This window comes from Pempheris klunzingeri, chromosome 7 (assembly GCF_042242105.1).
Source record: "Pempheris klunzingeri isolate RE-2024b chromosome 7, fPemKlu1.hap1, whole genome shotgun sequence".
In the NCBI taxonomy this organism is placed as follows: Eukaryota; Metazoa; Chordata; class Actinopteri; order Acropomatiformes; family Pempheridae; genus Pempheris; species Pempheris klunzingeri.
The window spans coordinates 17,684,191-17,710,808 of NC_092018.1; the positions used below are offsets into that span (position 1 = coordinate 17,684,191).

General features: G+C 42.4%; 2 protein-coding genes across 2 annotated transcripts in view; one reads left to right on the forward strand and one right to left on the reverse strand.

Moving 5' to 3' along the window:
• Positions 1–287: 287 nt before the first annotated feature.
• Positions 288–5,914, forward strand: ccnh (cyclin H). Its single transcript, XM_070833233.1, has 10 exons — positions 288–468; positions 583–707; positions 795–917; positions 1,009–1,082; positions 1,904–2,117; positions 2,223–2,386; positions 2,752–2,822; positions 2,947–3,052; positions 5,437–5,500; positions 5,602–5,914. The coding sequence occupies exons 2-10, from the start codon at positions 591–593 to the stop codon at positions 5,626–5,628; spliced, it is 960 nt and encodes a 319-aa protein (XP_070689334.1). The 5' UTR covers positions 288–468; positions 583–590; the 3' UTR covers positions 5,629–5,914.
• A 12-nt stretch (positions 5,915–5,926) lies between these two features.
• LOC139203472 (ras GTPase-activating protein 1-like) overlaps positions 5,927–26,618 on the reverse strand; it is a 28,259-nt gene continuing 7,567 nt past the window's right edge. Inside the window, exons 2-25 of the mRNA XM_070833232.1 lie at positions 17,536–17,688; positions 15,509–15,644; positions 14,450–14,520; positions 13,307–13,424; positions 12,947–12,978; positions 12,319–12,371; positions 12,004–12,154; positions 11,824–11,902; positions 11,306–11,429; positions 10,994–11,150; positions 10,737–10,824; positions 10,349–10,429; positions 9,706–9,863; positions 9,493–9,569; positions 9,177–9,349; positions 8,921–9,080; positions 8,627–8,769; positions 8,057–8,172; positions 7,836–7,922; positions 7,635–7,702; positions 7,452–7,540; positions 7,274–7,351; positions 7,055–7,189; positions 5,927–6,968 (exon numbers count right to left, since the gene is read on the reverse strand). Of these exons, the coding sequence (XP_070689333.1) occupies positions 6,885–6,968; positions 7,055–7,189; positions 7,274–7,351; positions 7,452–7,540; positions 7,635–7,702; positions 7,836–7,922; positions 8,057–8,172; positions 8,627–8,769; positions 8,921–9,080; positions 9,177–9,349; positions 9,493–9,569; positions 9,706–9,863; positions 10,349–10,429; positions 10,737–10,824; positions 10,994–11,150; positions 11,306–11,429; positions 11,824–11,902; positions 12,004–12,154; positions 12,319–12,371; positions 12,947–12,978; positions 13,307–13,424; positions 14,450–14,520; positions 15,509–15,644; positions 17,536–17,688 (2,611 nt within the window). The 3' untranslated portion in view covers positions 5,927–6,884. The remainder of the gene's footprint in view (positions 6,969–7,054; positions 7,190–7,273; positions 7,352–7,451; positions 7,541–7,634; positions 7,703–7,835; positions 7,923–8,056; positions 8,173–8,626; positions 8,770–8,920; positions 9,081–9,176; positions 9,350–9,492; positions 9,570–9,705; positions 9,864–10,348; positions 10,430–10,736; positions 10,825–10,993; positions 11,151–11,305; positions 11,430–11,823; positions 11,903–12,003; positions 12,155–12,318; positions 12,372–12,946; positions 12,979–13,306; positions 13,425–14,449; positions 14,521–15,508; positions 15,645–17,535; positions 17,689–26,618) is intronic.

Here is a 26,618-nt window from a genome sequence, read left to right on the forward strand (position 1 = left end):
TCTAAATGCAAGCAGTTTACCCCTTCTTACGTTTACAGGTAAAATGGGCGTCTACGTCTTATAATAACAGACTAGACTACTAATACTAAACTAACAAACCGTAATAAAACAAAATGTGATTGAGTTTTGCAATGTGTGTGTGTGAGAGAGAGAGAGAGAGAGAGAGAGAGAGAGTGAGAAAGTTAGAGTTAGATAGAGAGAGAGAAACCTTAATTTCTTTTGCGCGCTGTATCCTAAATTACGGCACTGATACGTCATCAAAAGGGGACAACGTTTGACGCAATAGAGTGGCGACGCGCATCTACTTTATTATTGCTAGTGTTTATGTTTTTAGACAATTATTTTGGGGTTTCACGCGGATTTAAAGAGGCTGTTTTGTGCTCAGCTTCCTGCTGCTTCGCCACACCATCGCCGTAGTCGAAGGCACCGGGCTTTGAACGGACTAGCGTATATTTAGACACGAATACAGTAAGCTAATTGACGCTAGCTCAGACTTGTGACACTCGGAGCTGCAGGTTAACTTTTTATATTCTGCCACTGTTGCGTTTGAACCCGTTTTTGCTCTCGGCTCTCTTCTCGCAGAAGCGGCCATGTTCCACAACAGTTCACAGAGAAAATACTGGATTCTCAAAAGTGAAGACGAAGTTGAGCAAATGAGATACAAAGCCAATCAGAAATTCCGTAACAAGACGCAGGAAAGCGGGAAGGTAAGTGCGAGACAGGTGATGCAGAACAGTAAAGCCGCTGTGTGACAGCTTACTTCACCCCCCTTTCCGTGTCTCTGCGTGAATCAGCCCGGCGTGAGTGACTCCGTCTTCCTGGAGCGGCATGAGGAAGACGTCTTATTCAGACACTATGAGCGGAGGATGCTGGACTTCTGCAATGCTTTCAAGCCCGCGATGCCCAAGTCCGTTGTGGTGTGTATGAGCTTTAATTTCATCTGTGTGTGAGCCACGTGATCCCACTGCCTGCAGGTGTCTGACCCGTGTGTGCCTCACGTGTTTGCAGGGCACGGCCCTCATGTACTTCAGAAGGTTCTACCTCAACAACTCCATTATGGAGTACCACCCTAGGATCATCATGTGAGTACCGCTGAACATGGGGGGGTGGATTGCAATATTAGTATATGGGGAAAAGAAAAAAAAAACAAAGTGCACTCAGCGATTATGTTTGAGGGGAAATTAAATTAGCAAGCTTTTCCTCGCTGCAGGTAATAGTGGCTGATCAAATTATGAAAGACTCAAGACTGAATAAGTCATTGCCATGTCAACTTTACAGTCGATTTCTTGTGGGCTGTAGGATTGCCACATCATATTAGGGCCCGCAGCTAATGATTATTTTCATTATTGATTCACCAGTGGCTCAGTTTTCTTGATTCATCAGTTAGTTGAAATCGAGATCACTGTTTCCCAAAGCCCCCCAAAGTCACGTCTTCAGATTTGTGCTTTTGTGCACAATGCAGAGCAACTTCAGTTTACTGTCATAGGGGCCTAAAGAAACCAGGAAATCCTCACGTTTTCAAAGCTTAAATTAGAGAATTTGAATGTTCTTTTTGTTTTAAAAATAAAAAAAATGATTCAAATAGGTAGCGGTTCATTTACTAGTTCACAACAACCCGATTAATCGTTGCAGCTCTACACCGTGCAGTTACTGTGAGAACACTTTTTCTATTATCACTCTGTGAAACTGTAACATTGCAACTCTTGAAGGAAGGAAATTGTAGTGCCAATGACTTTAAAAAGATTTGCTTACTGTACCACTACTACTCTGGTGTTGATGTTTTTTTTTTAGTGCTGTTCATGTCCAGGTGTGTTATTGCTGTTGGGTAAATTATGCATACATCATCAAAACTGCTGTAAAAATGTTTTGGACAGCCTTTTTCACACTTGCCTTCCCGTTGCAGGCTGACGTGTGCCTACCTGTCCTGCAAAGTGGATGAGTTTAACGTGTCCAGCACCCAGTTCATGGGCAACCTCCTGCAGGAGACCCCGGCAGGGCAGGAGCGGGTGCTGGAGCAGATCCTGGAGAACGAGCTGCTGCTGATCCAGCAGCTCAACTTCCACCTGGTGGTCCACAATCCCTACAGACCCATGGAGGGCCTGCTCATCGACCTCAAGGTGGGCGGGCGCCCGGCGAGCTTTGAATGTTACTGCCGTACTCATAAACTGACACAGCGTCCTCCAATTAATAACCATTGCCTTGTCATGAACGTCATATTTCAGACAAGGTACCCCACGCTGGAGAACCCAGAGTCACTGAGGAAGAGTGCCGATGAGTTCCTGACGCAGGCAGCCATGACAGACGCCGGACTGCTGTTCCCCCCCTCTCAGATCGCTCTAACAGCTATTCTGAACAGCGCCTCAAGAGCCAGTCTCAACATGGAGAGGTGGGACATGAGGCGTGCAAGTCTGAATTTCAAAAAGTAACTTTTGCAGTAATTATGTCGTAATAAATAGTATTAAATTTACCAAAAATATCAAATGAATGAATGAAATTTGTAGCTTTTTTTTCCCTTTTGTTGATACAATTTGAAGTTTCTGTTCTATGAGTAACCGATGAAGAGGCAGGACCACAAACACAGAATGGTACCTATTTAAAAACCTGTTGGTACATATGGTGTGTATTTTCCCTGGATTTGTCCTGTTTGCAGGTAATCATTTTGAAATCAATAGTCTATGTGTGAAAAGGCGATTGGTTCTGGGAACTGACTGGTTGACTGGCCCCCCCCTTTTGTTTGTGTCCTATGCCTAGCTACCTGACCGAATGTTTGGGACTGAAGGGGGACAAAGAGAGTCTCTCAAAGATGTACGACTCTAAGAGACGTGAGTAAGCTGCACCTTCGCTTTGACACCACAAGATGGGGACACTGAGCTGTTTGTGAGCTTCACTGTGCTACGGAGCGAGTCTCGCTTGTGACTTCATCGAACGTTTTCTCCGTCCATCCAGGCATGAAGACCCTCCTGAAGAAGTATGAGCTCCCCAAATTGGAGGAGGTGAACATTTACAAACACAAGCTGGAGAGGATTCATGCTGAATTCGGCAGTTCAAGCAAGTAAGGAGATGAAGTGACCTGCTCCTTTTTTTTTTTTTTTTTGCCCCCCCAGAGTATTAAGAGAGATTTCTTATAATAATGTCACTATACACTGTACGTTAAAAGTCAGAAAATGTGACTTTAATGTGGAGTTGAGAAGCCAAATTAAATGTCTGCCATCTGGTCTGCATATTAAGACAGGACAGAGTGTAGCGTGCTTGTGGGCACATTCTTAGTTTCAATATTTAATCACGTTAAAATAATAATTTCACCACGATCTAGTACATTGGTACTGGCATGTGCACGCTTCTGTCATCACTCACAGATTACACACACACACACACACACACACACACACACACACACCAAAGTAAGCAACTCAAGCTTTCCGTTGTCATACATAGTAACAGTTTTATTTTAGCCAGGTATCTAAGATGCAAAAGGTTCAAGGTTCAGTATCAGGTAGAAAAATAAAAAGGAACACATCATCAGCTGTATGAAATACAGAAAGGAAGTACAACGGCACGCCACACTCCTACCTACATCATCCATACCATAAGAGCACAGCTGATAGTGGTATTGCTGATGAGGAGACTTTTGGGCTCATTCGTAGTCATTTATCTGTCGCCAGTTGTCCGGTAACACTTGGTGAGGTCGGTGAGGTCCGTGGTATCGTAAGTGCAACTACAGTAAACAGTTTGGTAAACTCTCGAGCTATGACAGGCACAGATTCAGACTTTGCAGCTGCTTGAGTCACCAGGAGGCACACAGGGGGAGGGGTGGGGGGGTGGCAACCCCTTTTAACGCCTGTGAGTTTGAAGTTGGTAAATCTGTGCGTGGCATGACTTCTTCCGGATGAATCTACATGAGGAACAGTCGGTGCAGAGGTGTAACTGAGACTCCGCCCGCGGGACGGCAAGACGGCAAAATGCACGAAAGCTTTTCGTTCACAGCTCAAGGCTTAGAGGGAGTTCAGGTGACGGTTTGTTAAGAGCAGCATATATGTAGGCCCACACGCTATAGCGGGATCAATTCGGGGTTAACACATGCACAGGACAGGTTACACATATCTCCTACAAACTCTTAGACTAGCTCTCAGCTCTGTTCGGCTACATCGTACACAAACACCTTTTTACTTCTATACAAGCCTAAAGTATATAATATCAACGAACAAAGCAGCGTATAAAAATGTAACAAGTGGTTCCAGTGCTGCCGTGGTAGTTCATACACAAAGACAGTGGAAGGTAATGGTTTGGAGGAAGAGCTTGCCATAAAATCGGGGTGAGGTGGGCGAGCGGGCGGAGCGTAGAAAGGGAGTTAAGGCTTGTGTCATCTTGGAGAGAGGTGCTATGTTTAAATTCCCTGATGACGGCAGAAAATGCTACTTCAATGCTTTGGATCGCCTCCCCTGAACTCCTCGCAAGCTCCGTCCGAGGACAGGAGCGGTTGATCAGGGCGCCCAGTTTGTCCGGCGCCAGGTCGCTCACGAAAAAAAAACCCACAACCGGTCAAACTTCTGAGGGAGCGGCAGGCATACCAGGGTGGAAGAAGTTCACACACTTTCTGCAGCGGGCTGTGTCGCAGGTCCATCTTCATAGAAATCATCATCATCATCATCATCATCTCCTCCTCGAGGTTTTGGGTGACAAGACTTGTCATGTTTCAAACCAGTTCAACATACTGTCAGTGTCTGAAGCGTTTTGGGAAGGGCTTTGGAAGGACAGTATTCAGATATGCAGCAAGTGGTTTCCCATGGAGAACGGCCATATTGCGTTTGAACTGCCAGGAATCTAGGCCACATGCTTATAAATATAAACTGACTTTAGTCTTCGGTCAGGCACCTCATGGGATGAGGCCTCACTTTGGCTGGCTGGCTGGCTGCGTGGTCTGACTACCACACTTTGATTCTCAGGTGGGAATCTGTAAAACTCACATTACCTGGATGGCAGCAGCCAGTGACATGATGGTGCACTCTGTCCTGTAAGATAAAGCGGACATGTTTGTGAAAGACACATGCTGGGAGAGTCACTTCACAGTGGTGCGTATTAGAAAAGCTTCTGACAGCAGGGCTGCATGTATGTATGTATGTATTCACACACGGCGTGGACTAGTCTAAATGAAGTTACACGCTCAAGAGACATGTGGAACTACAACTACCAGTGGTGATTCATGAAGGCGTGGTGGAAACAAGATGCCGCATTCTTTTCCTAAAATGACAAAATGGACTTGAAGGAAGGGGGTTCGGTCGCACACAGTGAATGTAAGGAACAGGGTTCACCAACGGTTCCACATTGCAAAGACACGTTTTGATTCTTAAATGTTCACAAAAGGCCATTCTGAGCTTGCTCTCCTGTCACCTGTCGACTTATTCAACGGCTCATTGCAAAGTTATTTTTATGTTACAGCAAACGGAAGAGAGGATATGAGGAGGACGGCCATGTAGCTAAAGAACCCCGTTTGACAGAAGAGGTGGGATGATATTTTGCATTACAGGCAAACTTACACAAGCTACATATTTCTTGTAAAATCCTTCTGAAATTAACTTTTTCTTTTTTTTTTTTTTATTGCAGGACTGGACTGATGAAGACCTGTTATAAGCATTTGCCCCAAAAATGGTTTTGGGTTCCATGTTTTAAGTTATCGTGCTACTCAGTTCCTTTATTGCGCCTTTTTTTTAAGCAATGGAGTGTTACTTTTCTACAAGATATTGTCAAAACTTAGGTTTGCCTTTGCTCTGCAGTAAAAATAAAAGCTATTTTTCTACATTTTGTGTCTTAAAGTTTCTGCAGATTAGAAACAGAATATAACCGAGCCACGCGATACTGTGTACGTGCGTTTCTCCACCTTTGTCGGGGGACAATGAACGACTCCATAATCTACTTTACAAAAAACTGTTTAATAAGTGCATGCATGTCTGATACAGTCTGTACTATTCAAAAAATTTTTTACTGCTGTAAACACTTTCATTTTACTTGGTTTCTCTGATTATGTGTCTTGTCTGGCATTGAGAAGTTTCAAAAAAGACTTTAACCAAATAATCAAAAAAATAGCTGATACAATCGGAGGAAAAAAAAGAAAAAAAAAAAAAAAATTCAGCTCATCTCACTTATATACTCATGATTCCAGCAAGAGAATTTATTCTTAATATAAAATAACCATACTTTTCTGAAAGACTTTGTTCCAATCTAGAAAACAAAGCAAGGAAAAACAAATAGACAGAAATGCTAGTTTCAGCACTTTGCGGATATTGTCACAACCTTAAAATAAATCAGTCAATTACAGTATAAAAAGCATCATCGCTCATAATCCAGTTACAAGAAAAGGGGACTGAGAACTAGCTTCTTCATGTCAGTTTCCTCATATTGAGCAGGAAGTGGGTGTGGGGGGGGGGCGAGGGGGTACACTTTGGCAACCTGTGCTATCAAAACACACAGCGGGTACAAAGAAACCTCTTTGAAATCTTAATATTTGGCCCTTGTGTTGAAGGGAATGAAATGTACCCATGTCAGACTCGTGAACACAGTTTATGAGGGAAAAATGTGCATGTCCTGTGCATGTCAGTCACTGGTGCAAGTTTTTTTTTTTTCTTTTTTCAATTTATTTTTGTCTTAAGTACTGCGTCGGTTGTTGTACTCTGCCGCTGCTGTTGCATAGCTGTCTTGTGGTGAACGGGACAAGATGGCAGGTGGGTGGGGATGGGTGGGACTATCGGAGGACGACATGATGGAGGGTGATGGTGGAGGGGTTGCCATGGTGATGAGGGTAGAGCATGCTAGGTCTCCTCTGTGCTGCACTCCGGCGGAGGAGACTTGACGGAAGGATGGGAAGATGGGAGGAGAGGAGGAGTGCAGTACTACCTGTTGCTGTTGGACATGGCATACTGAGCCTGCTTCTGCTGGAGGAGCTCCGTGATGGCCAGCAGCTTTTTCAACACATGCTGCGGAGAGGGAAACAGGAACTGGGTCAGTCCTCTGAAACAGAACACCATTAAACCGTCCAGTGTGTGCACGGTCAGCCTCTGACCTGCTGGGCTCCCCTCTCGTTGCTCAGCGTCCGGAGCTCGTCTGAGTGTGTGGCACAGACCTCGTGCAGCGCGGCCAGGTCCCGGGACAGGTCCGTCCTAAAGTGCTCTGTGGTTTCGGGGAGGTCGGGGACATTCTACAAACACAGCGGACAGTCGTCTGAGCTTGTGCAGAAAAGGCATCGGTCGGGTTCCACGCAGAAAAACAAGAGAGTACTCACCCCCAACTCATCCAGAAACATGATCATCCTGTGTTTGTTGTTTTTGATGAAAGGGTTCACACCCTCCATATATGGCTCCTGTTCGAAGACAGAACATTTGGTGAATGAGTGTGAACAGAAGCCGCTGTCAAAACAATATTTCTACAGCACGCCACTGTTGCAAGTACGTAATCCATACCTTAGCACCGAATTCGACCAGGTTGGCCAGGTTCTGGACAGACTTAGCCACGAGTGTGAGGGTCCTGGCTGCTGCTGAGGATGGAGGGTCTGTGAGAGGAGATGGTGGAGCAAAACACACACGTTAATGTAATATCCCACGTGGCAAACGGGGACCCTGTGTGCTTTTTCAACAGCTGCTCACCAGCGATGATGTTGAACAATCTGGGGTTGAGGATGGCGGGACAGATCAGTCTTAGAAAGACAAAGCCACTGGAAGAAGAATGGATGACATGAGTTAGACTGAATGAGAATAAACACTAAATGAAAAGCTACAATTAAAGATGTATTATTAATGGACAGTAGACAGATAAAACTCTGTCCAACATTGATTGCTTGTGTTTACCTCACAACTCTTGTCCGCATGGTGGTGTTGGTGGGCCATTTCTGCTGCACGGATTTTTGCAGGCAACCATAGATGAACCTCAGTGTCCTGGATGGGCCATCACAGAGGGACAACAACTAACTATTTGGCTTTGGCTTTGTAATTTTTGCTTGAACGACTAGTTTAAGTGACCCACTGACAAATCAGGACAATACTGTGTGTGAGCGTGCTTGTATTCTTACGGTGGTAGGATCTCAGCAGCCATGAAGATCTTCTCCACCAGCTCAGACAGGATGTTGAGGAGATGTGCTAGGTTCAGGTTCACATCCTCGTTCTTTTCCAGTTTGGAAGGGTTCAGCTTAAAACAAGCAACGAAAGAGGGAGAGAGACAAAGAAGGGGGGGGGGGTCAAAGACAATGAGTCAAGATGAATGAATTCACGATGTGCGATTGTGAACCTACGAGGTAGGAAACATTTCATCTTACTCGACAGTAACAGCAACATACATCATGCTGTCTAATGTTGCCACTGATTAATGTATTTGTGATGTTTCTTATTTGTATTTTTTTTTCCTAGACCCTGATTAGAGATTTGTCTCAATGGGGGTATGAACTGAAGAAGTGCAGAGTGTTAAAGCTCACACAGCGATCATGAGACCTCAGCCACATTGATGCTGTGACTCTTTGCACCTACATGGACAGCGTGCAGAGCGACTGCATCGATGCGGTATGAATGCCACGCTCTTCACCCCAGATAAATGCAGGGGGGGGAAAGCTGCGTGTAAGAGAGAAAACTCCTTTGTAGGTCTTTACCTCGCAGGACTGTTTGCTCTCCATGATCTTGAGGATGGTGTCTTTGAGAGCGTGGTGGACAAACGGTGTGGCCGTGGCCTTCATGTACTGCTCCATCAGTGTGCTGGCCAGCGTGGTCGCTCTGAACAATGTTGTGGCCTCATCTGGTAACGGAGCACAAGCAGAGAGGGTCAAGGCAGTGTATGGGGTGTATGTTTGAAGATACTTCTGAGCTGAAGCAACTTTAAGTCACAAACAGAAACATTAATCAGAATCCTGTTAATGCCACGGACTAATAACTGCTCGCTTTCTTACCCTCCATGTTAATCTCTCTGTCATTGAGAGTCCTGAGTAGAGGGGCCTCGGCCTTCTCGTGTCTGAAGATTCGCAGAAGGAGGCTTGCCAATAAGGTGCGGTCCTGGCCACACACGTGGGCCAGAGCATAGATGACATGGAACTCTTTCTGCAAGATCATCTGCGAAGGAGAGACGACAATGATGTCAGTGTCCTTCTTTAAAGTGAATAATAATAAGGGGCACTGCAATCAAAGCCGCTGTTTGGTGGAGCGGACCTCTTTGAATTCGCTGTACTCCTCCTCCGGCATGATCTTCTCCATGGAGTAGCGGGCACGTACACGCAAGGAGCCCGGCTCGATGCCCTTCAGGGGCACGTGGGAGCTGAGAGGGAACCACTCGTCGATCATCTGGCCCTTCTGCAGACGGTTCAACTGGCAACGCATGAACACTGACAGGGAGGGATCGAGGTGGAGTAAGACACACAGAAAAGGTGGGGGGAGATGTGAGTTGTGAAAGAAAAGATAACGTAAGGCAAATGCAGAGACTTTAAGAGATCAAATGTGCTTTATTTCAATTTCCAGATATACTTACAGATGTCACTTTCTTTGCTCTTTTTTGTTTTGTTGCTCAGGCTGATTTCGAATCTGTTGATTTCACTTGACAAGTCACTGAAACAACAGATACAGACTTTCTGTAATTCTGCAAACAAGCAGGGAAAGGATACAAAAAAAAAAGACAGGGAGAAAGAAGAGTGGAAGAATCGAAGGGAGGCAAATACAAGTAAGCATTATTTGACAGACTCACTCAAAGATGAACTCCTCAGTGAAGACGGGGTTCTGCCCCTCCCTGTGGTGCGTCTTAGCCACCTGGACGCTGTTCAGGTAGATGTTGCAGTAGGGGTTGGTGAAATACTTGACGGGCAGCTTGTGGGCCTCCTCCACATACAGCACCAGACTGCTCACCTGAGAGAGGGAGAGAGGGAAAGAGCTCAATACTTTGAATAATATATGGAACAGTTAATGAACAGAACAGGTGTGAGAAGGGAAGATGAAAAAGAAATGATAGTGGTCGTTCATTTGTTTAATAAGCCCCTAAATTAAGCTGCATTAACTATATTAAGCCTTCTTAATTGCCTTTAAAGCAACAAGATTGACTTGTCTAACGGTGACAGTACAATGAACTAGCTCAGTGAGTGTCAACCCAGCCAGGATAAAAGGTCACTTAGTCTTTTTCGTGTGCATAATTTGAATAAATGAACTTGGCTTCAGTGTTAAACTGATTCATCTTGGGACCTCTCAAACAATTAGAAGTCTTTCTAATAATGTGGCCACCCTGCCACGTTTATGCTAAACTTCAATTAATTCTGACCATCACATCTTGATTTTACAATTACTCATCCACTGCTTTCCTTTGACTAAAAACACGCAATGGCTGATGGGATACGTACCTGTCTTAGCCTCTTGTTGGAGGTCGGCTGAGTGGTTTTCCTTAAGTTACTGCAGAATGTCTGAAGGCATTTCATCCAATCCTGCAAAAACAGAACACTGTGAGAACATTTGCTAAAAAAAAAAAAAAAAAAAAACACAGTTGTGAGCTCGGTCTCTGTAAGAACTGAAATGTAACCTCATCAGCAACTGTTCACATTATTTGTACCTGTATGACGTGAAAATTAGGACAATAAAACAATGGGTTCTTCACAGACAGAAGTTTTGAACAGCAGCATTGCAAGTGATTTTCTAAACCGAGCACAGTTATAATTTTTTGGACTTTAGATGTGACCGTGATTCAACCGTGTTTAGTGAAGAGAGTTATTAGTTATTAGATGCTCGTATTACCTGTGCCTGCTCTGTAGCCTCCCCCGCAAAGTAGAATATGTACTGTTCCTCACTAAAGTGCTGGACAACAATCTGGAAACAGTTTGGCCTGAAAAAGTAAAAGAGATGAGAAGATTTGTAATTATTTTCAACCGTGTGATACACCATTTCAGTCAAATTTCTTTTGCGTGCTGTGTGAGCTATTGATCATCCAGAACTGAGTGACAGCACTTCCTGTCGACTACATTAGACCAAGAGCACTTATTTTAACACCTCACCTGCCAAACAGACTGTCATGCACACCGTACACGGAGCACACACTAAGGTCGATCAGCCCTTTGGGTTTGGTGGCTCTCTTCTCACTCTCAAAGTAAATGAGCTGGGCGTCGTTTCCCTCCAGGATGAAGTAAAGGTTCTTCCATCGTTTGCCTTTGCCTGAAGGTGAGAGGAACCAAAGACAGGTTTATTATAATGGTAGACCTGACTGATTTGACTACAGGACACGGCTAAGGTAATATCATTCATGATATTACAAGGGGCTACTAAAAGTCTTTGTTAAAAATGCTACACAAGACATTTGTTTGATATACCTTTGTTGAACAGGAGGTAGCCTTTCTTGACTATGTTTTTGTAGAAAGCATCTTTTGTTTTCCGTCTGATAGTGTTATAAATTTCTCTCCCATCCACTGTGTCGGGAAGAACTTGTTCTTGGTGCTACAGTAAACACAAAAACAAATCAAACAATCACACAACCACAAGAGAAAAAAAAAAAATCTTTCACTCAAAAGAGGAAGTTTGCATTGCACAATTTGGAGAAATTAAGTGCTATATCTCAGCATTTCTCTGGGGCAACATTTGAATGAAGGTCTGATGGCAGTAGATTTATACTGTACATTTATAGCTCAGTGACACTGGTACTGGTAGCATTTGTTCCAGCTTTTCATCTTCATCCAAACTGGTACGTGCTGCCATCCATAATTAAATACTTCGTATGGCGGTAAGGGTATGAGCCATAGCATTCATGTCTAATCACACCCCTCAAATGTCGCCCCAATGAGACAAAAGTATCGCCTTAAACTGGCTCAATAATGCCGCCATTTGTGCCTACCTGCACTGACACCGGCTCTTTCAGGTTGTAGCCCTCGACAATCTGCTCTTTCTTGTAATGATCGATGATATCGTCAACACTGCCGGTAAGAGAGTCGGAGCAAGGTACATCATTTTATATCATTCACATACATGTACTTTATATTGTTCTGATTAACAGCCGCTGAATTGCCAGACATACCTGTTGTAGTACCTCCCCCCCATCATGTACTGATTGTTGGGGGTGGGGGAGATCTTAAACCTTTGGATGTTTTCATTGGTGCGAAAAAAGAGGGAGTAGTCCCCGGGTGTGTTGTCTGATGGTCGGACTAGAAAACTGCACACCTGGCCAACTATCAGAGCGAGGGGGAAAGAGACTGGTTTGAGTGCACGCTCAGCAGTGTATTTTGATAAATGGACTTTGACGCACATAACTTATTTCTGACAAAGAGAATGTATGATAATGTCATGAGTGATTAATATCTTTTGCCTAATGAGAGGCGAAGAGGAATGGTACCTGTCATCAGCAGGTTGTAGGCCTCTTGCTTGGTGATCTTTCCGTGATACCAGCTGTCCATGAGATCGAACCACGACCACGGAAGAAAGAGGTGCAGACAGTAAAATTAGCTCAATCAAAAAAAAAAAGAAAAAAGAAATCCAGATGTTCTGGAGAACCGACAGCAACAACAACATCCCTCAACAATGAAATCTTAAATTACTGACATTGCTGTTGAGGACATCTGAGTAAAATGACTTTTGTTTTTTTTACACATTGTTCAAAGGCATTAAAAAGAAAATGTAAATAACTTGTATCCTCTCGCAGGACCTATGGGCATTTGGCTCACTGATTTTCACGTGGAGTCACAAACTCAGTCAAACTTAAAGATATAAATCTAATTTCTTATGTTTCATGTAGGCAAACATTCAAACATGCTGAGCTAACAGGGTGGATATTATCCTGCACTGATGTGTTGTATAAAAGTATAAAGCAAAAAATGAAGTATTCACAAAAATAAAAGTGAGCAATAAGTCACTGCGGCATAGGGAATCACAACTAATGAGAACAGTCTGCATGCAAACTTTTAAATCCTGCTTTGAAATGTTCCTACTGATGTGACAAGTGAGTTCAGAGCAATACAACTTACACTTTTCCCTCATGTGGATCCTCCTCCCGCCCCTGAAAAATATCAGAAACAGAAATCTGTCAACACACTAACTCTAATAGGCCAGTGACTGTAGTCTTTGTGACATCTATGGCCTGTTATGCTGTGTACTCATACATAATATCACAACCCTGGGTGCTATGCATTTGCCACTTTGGTGTGATATGTTGTAATTGCATCACATTAGTTTCTTTTGATCCACACTACACCATGTTTAATATGCAGATGCCACTTTGAATATCGTCTTTAATCCATATAGTTCTCTTTGGTGTTTTGATATACATCTTCAACAAAAATGTAGACATAACCTTATAGTTATAGTTAAGGGATAGCTGTACTTACCACCTCCTCCACCAGATCCTCCACAATGAGGCCCTGCTCCTCTGTGCGAACGTTGGTCACCCACATCCAGCCATCATCCAGTTCATTGTGAACAATAAACATGTCCCCTTTCAGGAAGCTGAAGATTCAAATGGACATGAAGAAAAAGGGATGATGTTAAGACATTGTGCAGGTTCCCCATTTGAAACACCTCTTTATACATATTTTGTTTTTATAAATCTACAGTATGTAAGAGCACAATTGGAGGGATCATGAGATACAAGAATTTAATTGCCAACGACCACTTCATGTAATTGCTGTGCATAAGGGGGAAAAAAAAGAATAAATTGAAGAGATGTGTAAACATGTGTTGACATCATCTCTCCGTTACTGAACTGTTACTGTGACCTTGTGAAGGAAATTTGAGCTCCTGCAGATCTATAACTTAAAATTTTCCAGCAGAAGAAACCACGAGGTGTCTATTTTTTTTTGTGTCAATTGTAATACCACAGCACGGCCAGCAGGTGGCTCCTCTGACTCATAACATCTGACGAGCATGACGGTCTACTACAGTCAAGCCTGCTTCTTGCTGGCAGACTCACGGTTGAGGTTGTCTTCAGACAGATGTTTATCAGATTTAGGAAATCGAGGCTCATCAGCAAGCGTGCCTACAGCAGCTTGATGACGGGGACAAGACTGTTTTTCATTAACAAGTCAGATGATGTGCTTTCAGGCTGCTGTGAAGGAAAGAGCATGCCTGTTACATGCCAAACAGAAATCAAGGTGGTGCGCTGGTTGGCACTGTTGCCTCACAGCAAGGAGGTTTCAGGTTTGCCTGTGTTCTCTCCCTGCTTGTGTGGGTTTGATTGTGTGATTGGTTGTCTTTCTGATGGCGACCAGTCCAGGGTGCACCCTGCCTCTCGCCCAAAGTCAGCTGGGAGTGGCTCCAGCCCCCGGCGACCCTTAAGGATCAGCAGTATAGATAACGGATGGACTGCATGTGTAAGGTGAGGAAATAATCAGTGCTCGTCTCTGTCTCAAAGATTATGTATCATTCTTGGGAGTGTGCCTTTAACAAAGTGACTGGTCGGATGTGAGAATATTAGGTATGTCAGGTATAAGACAAGAAAAGTCTCTTTTGTGCTGATCTACACGGATACCTACCTGATCTCATCAGTATCTGGCACTTTGGTGTACGGAAGTATGGCCCTGACTCTCCTCCTGTCTTCTACAGGCTGCGGAAACATGAACACAGAAAATAAAACTCTCATTCTTGGTCTTGACCTTCTAAAACCACATTTATGTTAAATCCCCCAATTATTCCATAAAATCAAGTATTCTACTACAGCTCCCTCTGGGAGGTATCGCACTCAGTTAAGAAAGGTAATTAGCATTAACTTGAGCTTGGCCTTAAACAGTTCTGAATACTGCCTGAAGGCAAAAGAAAAGGGATAAAAGGAAGATGTGAAAAAAACTCTGTTGTACACTGAGGAAGTTGCTGAATAAAAGGAATCAAGGTTGACTTCAAGTTAACTCAAAAGGGTAATTTCGTCTACTCATTTTTCAACCTTTAAACATTTTATTAGGTTAGTTATATTTTAAATGATTTTTACCACACATCATTTCAGGAAACAGTTTCATTTTGTATACCTTACAGTTGATTATCACTGATTGTGTAAGTGTAAGCATATCTAAAAAAGGGTTGAATTCAGTTTTGCTAGATCTCTGGTGAAAGTGCTTTCCTCTTTCCTTCCACACAGAAGGGTCAGAGGGCTCCATTACTGAAAACAAGAAGCTGCCAATTACATTTGGATTTAAATGCCATCAAGCCATAACGATTTGTTTTCAAAGAACCACATTGATGGCATCGTGCCATCTGCCAGTCACAACCCACACAAGCAACAGAGAAACCAAGACACTATACACAATACATCATGTGTAGTACAAAACAGAAAGAATATTTAATATTACATCATTTCAACTCAAATCTGTCACCATTAACTTACGGGGGAGTACGTAATAATGTTAGGCAAGGTGAATTTCACAATATTTACTTTAAAAACAACTATGGAGGGAGTCAAGTAATGTCTTGTCACACACACAGTGGAAAAGTTTATACTTAATACTGAATAGTGGGAGATTGCTGCAGAGTTTCAAATATGTTGAAATGTAGTATTTTGGCATCTGCTATAAACTCCTTGCCAGCCATGGAGCCAGTCTCACCTCTGGGGGCGCCACTGGCGATAGCAGTTTCTCTCCTTTTAGCAGGCAAGACACATAACTGTAGTAACCGATCAGGTCTGATAGAGAAGAGAACCGCCGCCCACCAATGTAATAGTCCCCGCACATGGCGATTATCCTGTTGAGAGAAAACACAATAATCATAAAAGACAGCAGTTATTTTTACATATGGGCTACCTGTGCACTGAAGGCACTGCAAAATGTTCAACTCTCTGGACTGCATTGTCAATATTGTTCTTCATCAGTGCTCCTACTTCAGTTAGGAAACATAACTCATAAAAACAAAGGCAAAATAAGTCTAAACATCTCCAGAGGATTTCAGACAGTGAGGCAGAAAGAGGTAGAGGCTGCCCCGTTAAATCCAACCATCATGACCGTGATATCTTTAATGTGTGACCGAGATAAAAACCTCAAAACCACTCCAGTGAATGATTACACTGGTTTGATAAAAGCACTGCACTGATCCATATCCCATTCAGAGCCACTAATCCCGACTCTCTGCTCATCAGTTGAGTGAATCTCTGAGGGTTTAGAATAAACCAAATTGTACTATTACTCATTTGCTGTGTGCACAATCTAAGGATATCAACCTTCCAGTCTAGGTGTCATGCAATTAACCTTATGTTCATAATTCCCTTTCAGAGAGGCTGCTTCCTTCCAGTATCAATGACATCATGGGTCCACACATAACCAATGTGAGCAAAGGAGATGATGTCATTGTTACTCAAATTAGAAAGTGCATTTTCTGGAGAAAATGTCTGCAGACAAACCTTTTTGCTTTCTTAAGCAAAACATTGGGACTAGAGGGGTCTAACATGGGTGGAGTAGTTACAGAAAATACTATAAATTGCACAGATTCTAGTCAAAAAGAAAATCCTAAAAAAGAGAAGAACCTAAATCTGCATATTTCTCTAGTGCAATGAGGGGCAGTGTGATTGATGGATGATGTGGGAAAGTGTGACCAAAATCAGCACAATGGCCTGAACAGATGTGTGCTAAGATCACACACACACGCACGCACGCACACACACACACACACACACACACACGCACACACACCTTATGTCTTTGGGCACTTACAGTGCAGATTTAAATACACCTAGGTGCTACCTGTGACTACAAAATGTTATTCTCAGTAGTCTGCTTATTCTTTTGTACCAGTGCATGTTTCCACTTTATCACACAGATCGTAATGCCTAATCTGTCGTGTTTTATTGACTGTAAGGCTGAAAAATAAGTACAGCTGCTAGACAAGTGTGTTGTTTTCTTTATTTTACTTTGCCCGCCGACACATTGCACAAAAGCAAAAGTCTTCTGTGTCAAACGCCCATACAGGACACATACAGTCATTGGTTTCAGCAGATATCTAAATGTGCAACTTGAAATGCATCTTAAAAACCATCGTTCTCAAACTTCATACTGTCTTGGTGTGACACAAATAGGCTGGAGTAGTCTGCAATGGTATGACAGGCCCCCAGACACCAACCTGGAGAAAGAAAACTTATTCTCACTTCAGTATGAGCTCCACTTTGAGTTTGATCTTTCCACTGCAAGGTCTGTGCCTTGTTGCTCTTTCGGTTTGCAGGTAATGAATAACTTCTGTAGTTCCCCTGTCCTTATCTTCTACTTGAGGGTGGCATGCTGCCTGCCTTTTGTGAGATGGCATGTTATGCTCTAAGTTACCTACAAGCAGGACTCTAAATAATAGGGTGCAACAGTTAATGTCATATAACACTATTTCATCTTTTCCACCCACAAAACTCTCATTTTTTAGGACGTTGGCGAGACCATGCTAGAGAGCTAAGTAGCTAGATAGTATGTAGCCTCTATAATGGTGTGGTAAGGACAAATGTTTCATTTAAATCCCTGTTTGAGACCCTGTTTGTTGGTGGTTTAGACAGGAATTTCATCTGCATTGTATGAGCCAGTTCAGGTTGGGTAAGAACACATCTCTGAAAATAGCTACAATCACTAAGTTATTTCCGCTTGTTGCATGCTCTTGGTCATACCTGAAATGGTTGACCACATTGGTCATACTGAGGAAAGACAGGACAAAGGAACCGGGCCGGCGGTCACTCTCCCTGATGAGGTAGCTGCCAGGGGTCCGGGCCTGGCGCAGCCGCTCCTCAGCAATGGTTCGGTCTAGCTTGCCATGGTACCACCTGAGACAGAGGGAGGAAATAATTAGGAGGAGAGACAGGTGAATGGTACGTTATGAAACTACAAATGTTCACAAATGGCGTCTAATGTGTAGCCATGAAAGTCAAACTATACCAAGATGAAACTGACACACAACATGGTTGTAAGAGGCCAACAGACTCCAGACTAGATGTAAGTAAGGTATCCTAGTTAGTCAACAAAGCTGAGCTTATGGGGGTTGGGGGGCTCTATTTAATAAATTTCCATTTTAATCTTGAGAGCGTAATGCTCCTCTTTCAGTTCACATTACCTCTATAAACTTGTTAAAAGGAAATAAGTAAACAAGTAAATGATCAAACAGCGTAATTAATAGTGAAATCCATATTAGATATGAAGCCCAAACAGAATGAGCAGGTCATGTATTCTTAACACCTAAAAGCTTAAATCAGAAAGCTTTTGTTTCTTTTTCCAGCACACCATTAAAGTCTTGCTGCTTTTTGAATTAAACAGAAGCCTTAGGAACAACACTGGTTAAAATTTCAGCAGGTGAGGCTGAACTTGACTGGGCTTTGCCAGCTGGGGTAAAAAATTAACATGCTTTTCCAAATTTAGGCCACTGGTGCCTCTCAGAACAGGGGGGGGGGGGAGCTGTGACTGGAAAAACATCCAGCGGTGAGAAGATGAATGAGGTACTGCAGTAGCTCTTTTCACGGGAGACCTAAAGGGCTCCCATTTGGTTTAGGTGAGTACTGGTCTTGTTCGAAAAAAAACCTGATGAAGTCTGCTATCACGGAATAAGCCGGAGAGGGGGCTTTGGAGGGATTTGGGTGATAAGAGAATTGAAGAGGGTGACTAAGAGCAGCTGGAGAGTAGGGACGAGCAGCCCTTGAGGGGCTGTGGAAGCTGGGGTAAACAACACTGAAGGGGAATAGAACAGTGAAGAGGGAAAGATAGACGATTGTAAAAGACGAATGGCAGAAGGCAACGCTGCGCACACCATCCTACAAGCCAAACTAGACAATTAGTAGTAGTTCATGCACCCACCAACATGTACCAACTCCGCCCATTACACCCCATTTAAAATGGTCGTTAAAAGGACAAATAAAACTCATTTCAAGTACAAACTCTAACTGCAACTAATCCTGAGCTCAGAACCAAATTACCCAAATCACAACATCTACAAAAACATGGTCAAAACTAGCCACAAAACCACATGAAGATCAATGTGAGGGCCAGATACCGTTTCCATTGCTTAAAGCCATTTTAAAACAACTAAACAGAGGGGGCAGCCAATTCAAAAGAAAAACCTTCATGAAACCTTATTAACCCAGTGCCTGACATAGTCTAAGGAGCTATCTAAACACACCCGTACACAACTTGGTATTCTGCCCAGCTCCGCCTCTATCTGCAGACATGTGTTCACATTGTGCCACTCTGCACCATCCATGCTATAATTTCCAGTTGAGGCCAATTCGTTGAGCTGTTATTGGCACTGTTGTTTCAAGGTGATGAGACTATTGATGTGACCGGCTGAGAATGTAATTATTAATCACCAATCACATGTACGACAAACTCTGCAACTTACATACACATGTAAATGCCACGTTGTTTAATAACATTTACTTAGTCATCACCTTGGGCTTTTGGTATCGCACAACACTAGACATGTTATGGCTGCATTTCTTTGGGATTTTTCAGAATATATATATTTTTTTGTCGTCCCTATTTTTGTCCTGGCCTCATTCCAGAAAGATGCGGCTCAGTCTACTGTTTTGACTACAATATACTCCAAACTTCTTTGGCATGCATGTTTACAGAGGGAGCTACGCTAATGCAGCAAAATGTTAATTCAAATTGATACTCCCCGAGGTTGTGCGTCGGCCTGCCAGACAGCATGCTGCTTTTGCTGTGGGACAGGCTGTGGTACAAATGCCCACGAGCTGCATCAGCTCGACTATTCCGGGCTGTTTATAGAGTTGCAGACGAAAGTTTTAAAATAGTAACATATGCTGTTTACTAAAAAACAAAAAGAGCTAGCCTGCACACATAAGTCTAACTTAGTCCCACCTAATGTGACATCTTTGTGGTGTGATTTTAAATTTACAGATTTGATTAGAAAGCAGGGTGTGAAATATCTTGGACCATTGTGTCACTTTAGTGCTTGTGCATTTTCATTCCTGGATTCTGACTCTGTAGGCAGTTATCATTTGCCTAACCACCAACTTACCCCACATGTCTAAAACATAACTAAATGTTAAATGTAAAGATGGGTAAAAAGGGTTAATGAATTAAGAAATCACTGCTGACATGTAACCAGTCTAAAGTGACTCCGAAAGCCTAAATTCATGGGTCAATACTAGAAGTTCTTCCTTTAAACAAGAAATAATCTTGCTCAAATGTAGTGGTGACAATAAACAAAAAGGACTTAAAATCTTGGACCTAAGATTGGACTTTATTCTAGGTCTTTTTTTAGTTCAACTTTCTCATCTTTAAAATGCTCGGATCAGAAATGTTTGAACACAGACCTCAAGTTTTCAGATGTGTTGCCTTTATGTATGACTGACAGGTAATGAATTAACAATGCACAGTTGACAGAATGGTGACTTGCTGACCTCTTTACACTGCTGAACAATACTGGAGTTCTTAGAGCAGAAGACTCATTTGCATAGATTTTTCCACCATTGAAATTCCAAGCAGCTAATTTCAAGTGTGGATGGACATTTGTTTGCATTGTGCATTCAAGCCAGGACTCCATACAAAACAGCACTTTGCTCTAGTGCAGGATGCCGGGGAGGGGGGGGGGGCTTCACTGCTGGTGTTTTTTGGAGCTCAGCAACAGGTGAGTTTTCAAAACAACTGTTAAATTGCAGACATAATACATTAGTTTGTCACTCACCATATTGTACTGTTACAGCTCTGGCTTTGGGCAGACATGCAACAATAAACGACTTGTTGGAATTACTGAATCCCTCTCCTTCTCTACACCTCAACTACACACCGAAGGAATTAAAGGTTTCGCTGGTGCATTTTTATTTCCGTGTATTGATTATCATCAAATTCAGTGCAAACTCACTTTCCACTGGGTCACATGTTGGGCGAGGCTGCTTTGCAGTATTTTGAGTTTGGGTTGCTGTTTATCGCACTTAAACATACATTTTATAGCTGTGGTGTTCCTCTGTTACTTCAGCTGTGCACTATGTTTTCTGGGTTGCCATAGCAATCGCAGCCATGTAGATTTGTTGTTGCGGATATACGTAACCTGGCTGATTTAGTTGACCCTTCACCTAACGCAAACACCCCTTACATCCTGCCGTCTGCACCTTCAGGAGAGAGTTAGAACACAATTTGCTGTTTTTAACATGTATTTTATGATTTGCGAAATTTGACACTTAGCACTGTATGTGGCATCTATCTATACATTTGGGAAAGGCTACATAGATAAAGTTTCCTGCAGAGTTTTGTATGGGCAGTATTATTCCATTTTTAAACTACACTGTCCAAGATGGCATTGGATGTGAGTGGGTAAACCAGGCGAAATGGTGTTATGATAAACAGACTATGAGCATGAGCCGTGGCAGCGGTGATAGGATACAGTGCTACTATCAGCTTGAGGAATGCCCTGTCTTGTCTGTACATGAGCAGCAGGCAGCACAGTGACGTGCTGGTTCTCTCCTCTACTGACGCTCAGCTCAGGATTAGGCATTTATCTCTCCGCATACAGTTCCCACATGGTCATCTACAACAGGATAACTAATACCAACTGATACATAGTAAGCGCGTACAGACTTTAATGCATGGTACTATGGCAACTCAGATGACGGTGCTTTCTACACTAAGTCATAACTCCCTGTGAATGACACAACACCGAAATATGTTTCAAACTGCTGAGCTGAGTGAGCAGCAGGAGTCAACTTCACCTACTATGCCAACACCCTGAACATCACTTTCACACAAGATACCGATACAGTCACTTCATCATGAGACAATCCTTTCAGCTGTTACTGTGAACATACGAGTTACTACGTTAAGTTATATGCATAGTTCAGCTAATAGTGTCATGTTGCCAAAAACAATATTACTGCACGCTGCTGAAATCGAACAAGCCCAAGCCTAGTGCGCTTGGGCAAGATGCCAAAATGTAGGGCTTACTGTAGGCTCCAGCCATCATCAGCGTGGTTTATTGAGTACACAATACTTCTGGCTATATTCTAAGGCTGAATGCTTTAAAAATATTACATCACAAGTAGGTTATGCCTATAGTGTTGAGCCGCATAAAATCTCACTATGGTTGTATCACAGTTTAAAGCTTTTATTTGGAGAGAATAAGCATGAAGCCACAGGAAGAATATAAAGTGAACAATGTAGTTTTCTTCTTCCAACTGGCAGAAGTTCAAGATCATGGCAGATGATGAAACACCTCAGTCTCCTTCAGAGGAGGCACATGCACATCCCTAGCCCAACACCCAGACCCTGTTTGCCTTTCAAATGACGAGGAATAATACGCATATTGTGCTTTGCCTTCTTCACCAGCCCAATACGGTGGTCATCTCAACCTTTAGGAATTTAGGAGGTTTATGCTTAGAACACTGAATGCACGTGCACACACACAGTTTGCATAGCTATCCTTTATTAGGACATTGCATTTACTTCCATTCATTATGGACAGCCTAACCCAACCCTTAACAATAACCAATTCATTTCTAAACCTAACCTGAACCTAATCTGTCCCCAATTCATACTTTAACCCTTACCTTGACCTCAGAAATGATCTTTTGTCTAATTAGGACCAGGCCTCCATGGGGACTACTGGTTCGTGTTTACACCAGAAACACAATAAGGATACACACACACACACACACGATGTGGACTGTGCGAAAAGCCTCTCCTGTGAGGATTCACTAAGTGACAAAGTTTTTTTTCTTGATGTTTTAAGAGATTAAACAGTGCTTAACAGCATGTATTTTTCATTTGTCTGGCTCTGGATATGGCACTTAAATGACAATTAACGTGCACTCTGATGCACATTGATTTTGGAGTGCACATTAGTAATTCCCTATTGAGGACCTGTTTGAACGTAATACTATAATACTTTAACTATGCAGTAAATTAAATCTATGTCTGTGCCAAAGTTACTCACTACTTAGGTAAGTTTTATGAGATGCCGTTTTACTCTTACTCAAGTAATCATTTTTACGATAGGAGTACTTTTACTTGACTCATCGATTATAAACTAACAATATTTTTACTTGGGTATCTTTTTTGTTCTCTCTACCCACCACTATGTGACTATGGCCACAACTTTATAATGTAAAGCACTTTACTTGGATGAATATTTATATATATTTTTAGTTCTACTATCAGTTCTAGAAATGAAACAAAATGCAATTAGCCTAAACTGTGCTGTAACTGCAGTGACTGCAGAAACTACACGTGTGAGAGCATACCAGGCATGTATGTAATTGATGTTGTAATTAAATGTATTATGTATATTTTTGTACTACAATATACTGTATATGAGGTAATATAAATAACCTCTAGCCTTAACAACATACGCTGCTTGCATTGTTGGGGCATTAATGTGTACTCAGGGCTTAGGGTATTCTAGACGCACTTGAAGACAGCAATGTCAGCATAAGCATGTTGTATACTCCTATAGAATAAATTGGGCAAGGACTTATAAATGAATTTTTAAAATGAGTGACAACATCAATAGCCTGAGTAAAAAAAAACCCTCCCTATATAAAGTCTATAGGAAAAATTAAGTATATTTAAAATCCCTGGGACGAAGTGTGTCATCCCAAGGTGGAATTACTTCTAAAATAGTACAGACGTTGAAGCAATGACAAGCCACAGTTTGAAAAGGGCACCAAGTCTTCAGAAAGATTTTGTGCTCAAAATGAGGATACCACATACTCTACTGACCAAAATTATTCAAGCATAACTGTTTTTAAAAAGTAATTATAACCATAGTATGTTGGGTAGGAACATTTAATAAGCCTCTGTTAATGGATTGCTGAAACAGTTGTACATTATCCATTCTTCAAAGTTTTAATGACAGTTTCAGGTAAGCAAAAATTTTACTATTTGTGCCCATTCACTTTATCTACGGACGTATGCTAGAAAAATCTTAAAGTGTTTCCTTTTTTCTGTTGGCTGGAGCCGAGTCTCTAAGGGCAATAAGACTACCAGGACAGACACAGATTGCCGTGACTTGATTGAGTTGGACCTCGTCTCTCATTAAGCTCTTTTGTGAGCTCTTTCTCTCTCCAGCTTCTGTCTCTTTTCTTCATCTTCTTCTGTCTTGATGGATGCGGCTGTACTTAAACATCTCCACAGACGTACTGTCAGCCTTCATCAGTATCAAAAAGTAAAGAAACGCTGCATTACTGTACATTAGCAATGCACCTCAGGGGAGCTGTAGAGTTTCTATATATCGTTTCTTACACACGAACTGAATTCCCAATAGACACTCCTCTAATATTCTTAAATAGAGCCAATATCTTGATATCACTTATTACCGTGTAGTTATACAACACCTTTCCTGACTTCTATGAGTCATGTCAGTGAATTATGTGCTTAGACAAAATTGGCACATTAGATAGTGTTTCACTAGCCAGCAAACATTTTCCCACACATTCAGGACACAAAATGATTTGAAGTAGGCTTCGGTGATAACAACTTACAATTCAGATCAACACAGTTAACTGAAAGACCTCACATAGAGAAAAGCACCCTGTGTTATATTAAATGACTAAACTGCAGGCGCACACACCAGATTTTCCTTTTAAACAAATAATATTTTAACAACCAAAATAGAATCGGAATCCTGAAATTAGAAAAATGTTTGATAAGCAGTCTGCTGTGTCTAACAGCCCATTGTTACGGAGGTGAGGTTAGAGTTCCAGGGTGACTTGATGCCACACTTACGCCGAGTTCGCCCTCTGCTGCATCTCCCTCCTGTGTCCCGTCTTACAAGGTGCGCCCACTCCACTGATACAGCTGCTGGCCAGGCAAAAACTGTGAGCTCCGATGTGGAAAGCAGAGCAAAGGCAGCTCTAAATCCATACAAGGCATGATGATGTGACCCTGCTGCCACCCTGATACAGTCATCTCCCGTTGCTAGGGTCAATGAGCAACATCCATGGATGAAAAATGAACAGGAGGACACAGAGACGCAGACTGAGAAACGACATGCATTTAGTTGTGCTGACTAATTTGAGGAAAACTGGGTGATCATGTCTAGCTCCATTATCCTACGCTGTTGTGAAGAAGGTGGTCAGAGAGTGATGCAAACTGTAGCCCTCCAGTCTCTGCTCCCAATTCATCCTGCTCCCCGCTCTTCCTCTTACCGTTCCCTCTTCCTCTCTCATAAAGCCACGCATCGTGAGCATGCTGCCTATTGGTTTTTGAAGCGGGGGGACAGCAGGAGTAGGGAGTGGCATCTCTGCACACACATGGACGACTGTATGAATACACGTTAATGTGCTGCCCATTAACCCTCAAATACATAGACCTGCAACAGTGGAACCTACGCTAGCCTAAGAGAGAACTTTATACACACCTGGCTTCAACTATGCTTAAACATTAAAACACACACTGACATGATCTCTCCAACCCACAAGGTTGCAGACTGGTTTCAACCCCACACTAAGCATTCCTTTAGTAAATGTACAAACACTGTTTTTAATATAAACACTGCATGGGCTTATGCACTAACCAACCAGCCAAACAACTACTATGTAAACTGCAGTCCCTCAACCATTTACTTATATTTGTGTGCTTAACTTTCCACAATGGAAAGATAAAAAGGTGGAGAGCTGTGGAGGCCTGACAGCAGTTGTGAATTGGTATTATTTTGCTCTGCATATGATGTACTGCCTCAGCTTGTTACCTCGGTCAGAGCAGAAGAGTGACGGCACACAATGCAGAATTAAACAGTACAGACAGAGAGAGGGATTGGGCCATCCGAGCATCTTAAGCCTTGTTCAACCTGAATGCTAGCCAACCATCATCATTTTAATGCGCCACCAGACGCACGGGAACCAAAGCACATCTCAGCTTACCTGCTGTGAATCAGACTCCCTGAAATAACATCATTACATCATTGATAATAGACTTCACTGTCATGTACTCGTACAAAATTCCTCCTGTGATTTTGATTTCTACAAGTGGGGGTGTCAACTTAAGAACATTCGCTTCCTGCAGAATCTATACCATCATTTCTTGTGAAACTGAACGTAAGCTATACAAACATCCAGGAGGCTAAGGCTGAGCGATTAATCAAATTTAAACCAACAGTGTGATTTTTTTTTTAATGTTTGTTTTTTTTTTTTTAATGCTACACAATCTAACCAACCACAGTCAGAAACACCTGCCCCGTGCACGTCACGTGACCTATGCTCCACATAACATATGCGTGGGAGTGCAGATAAAGAAAACCGTCAACTATCCAACAGGGATCACTGACCATAATGTTCAAGAAAATAACCCCTCAATAACTTAAATCCACATTTGCATATCAACCGTTTACAACAAGGCTTTATCTAAATATTTTTTGAGTGGTAAGTTAGAGCCATAGCCAGAGTCACTTTAGTTTGTGACAATACTGTTACTGACCGGCAGGGTTTCCATTGGTTCCAGTTCAAATGTCCTGGATGATTTCAATGTCCCGGACAAATGGCATTTCAGTCAAATAATATCAGTATCATTTAGCTTAAAAACAACTGACAGGCAAGATATATAAAGAATGATATCATCAAGGCATTTAGACTTGTAACAGTTTTAATAAAAAGTGGGCTACTTTCTCCCAGATAAATCAAGTTCCATCGCAGGTAAAGATGAGAGTGGCTATACCTGCAGCAGACATAGGCTACAACATACAGCATGTGTGAGTAACGGGCAAAATATATACAGTACTATATACAGTACGCTATGTAAGGGACAAAGTTACCTA